This window comes from Otolemur garnettii, unplaced genomic scaffold, assembly GCF_000181295.1.
Source record: "Otolemur garnettii isolate 467f Iridium unplaced genomic scaffold, OtoGar3 scaffold00022, whole genome shotgun sequence".
NCBI lineage: Eukaryota > Metazoa > Chordata > Mammalia > Primates > Galagidae > Otolemur > Otolemur garnettii.
In genome coordinates this window covers 2,546,111-2,547,673 of record NW_003852417.1, presented here as the reverse complement: position 1 = coordinate 2,547,673, position 1,563 = coordinate 2,546,111, and the positions used below count along the sequence as shown (strand labels likewise).

Genomic DNA, 1,563 nt, shown 5'->3' with positions numbered 1-1,563 from the left:
CCCGCCAGCTCAGGTGTATGTGGCTGGTGCCTTAGCCACTTGAGCCACAGGCACTGAGCCAGTCTGAATTACTTTAAGAAAGGATTTTGAAATTAAGCTTTATGTTATTATGGATTGTTTCAGGTGGCTCTAAGAGCCTGGAATTTGAAAGAATTCTATATTCTACTTATTATAATTCTATCAATTAAAGCTTCCTCACCATATATACCACCATACTCACCAGGGAGATTGACCTCCATTAAGTATTTCATACACAAGATGTTGGGATGAAGATAGCAGTCTTCAGTTATGTCTGGAAAACGAGGCAAATCTAAAAATTTAGCAATTTCAATTGTTTTATCATGGATATCTTCATAGTCAGGCCAAGACTGTAATAAAAGAGAAATCATCATGTTAGCATATTTTGCAACATAAATTATTTTTAAAATATTTTCTGATTTAAAACTACACATTTATTGAATAAAATTTGGAATCCTTAATATTCTATAATAACTTAGAAATTTAAGTTAAGGATTTAGAATCCTTAATATTTTATAATAACTCTAGAAATTTAAACAGTAACAATACTAAATTAAAAAGTCACTAAAATTCTACTTGGTTCATAACATTCCTACTGGCCTTATCCATGATATGGTGAAATCATTACTTCTTCCCTTAGAATAATCTAGAGCAGTGGTTCTCAATGTTCCTAATGCTGTGATGTATGTTCATTGTTACAAAGGGGTCATGACCCACAGGTTGAGAACCGCTGATCTAGAGGAAGGGATAAAGCTATAACCCAATTAGTTATGAATATGATGCTGTCATAACTGCTGTAATACACAACTTTCCTTTACCCTTCATCATCCGCGCTCTCTTACTAATCTTCAAATACGCAGCAACAAATGCAGCTCACTGCTGTATACTATTCACCTACTTCTATGTGAGAGTTAATAACACACTATATAGTAGTTAACAAATACATAATTCATATTCACACTAAACTCCCCCACATAAAAGTATATGATCATCTTACAAAATTCAGGAAAATATGGGAATGAATATTAATAAATTAATTCTCTCCATCACTTTAAGATTACTCTTGTGGTTTTTTGTGTATGTGATTTACATTTTGATTTATAACATTACTAATATTAATACTACACGCTATTTTTCCTCATTTACTCATCTACTCACATAAGAATATTAAGTTTACAGCCTTCTCTATCCAAGGTACTTTGGGAAATATAGGGTGAATAAGATAATCCCTTGAAGGAGTTGACGATCTAGAAAGGGAAATGCTGGCTCGGCGCCTGTGGCTCAAGCAGCTAAGGGGGCAGCCACATACACCCGAGCTGGCAGATTTGACTCCAGCCTGGGTCTGCCAAACAACAATGACAGCTACAACCAAAAAATAGCCAGGTGTTTTGGCAGGCTCCTGTAGTCCCAGCTACTTGGGAGGTGGAGGCAGGAGAATTGCTTGAGCCCAAGAGTTGGAAGTTGCTGGGAGCTGTGATGCCACATCACTCTACCCAGGGGGACAGCTTGAGGCTCTGTCTCAAAAAAAAAAAAAAAAAAAAAAAA

The 1,563-nt window shown here is 36.0% G+C and overlaps 1 protein-coding gene across 1 annotated transcript in view; it reads right to left on the bottom strand.

Annotated features, from left to right (window-relative positions):
* Window positions 1-1,563, bottom strand: part of TAF1B (TATA-box binding protein associated factor, RNA polymerase I subunit B) — an 87,178-nt gene that overhangs the window by 28,497 nt on the left and 57,118 nt on the right. Inside the window, exon 8 of the mRNA XM_023511808.1 lies at window positions 221-368. Within this exon, the coding sequence (XP_023367576.1) occupies window positions 221-368 (148 nt within the window). The remainder of the gene's footprint in view (window positions 1-220; window positions 369-1,563) is intronic.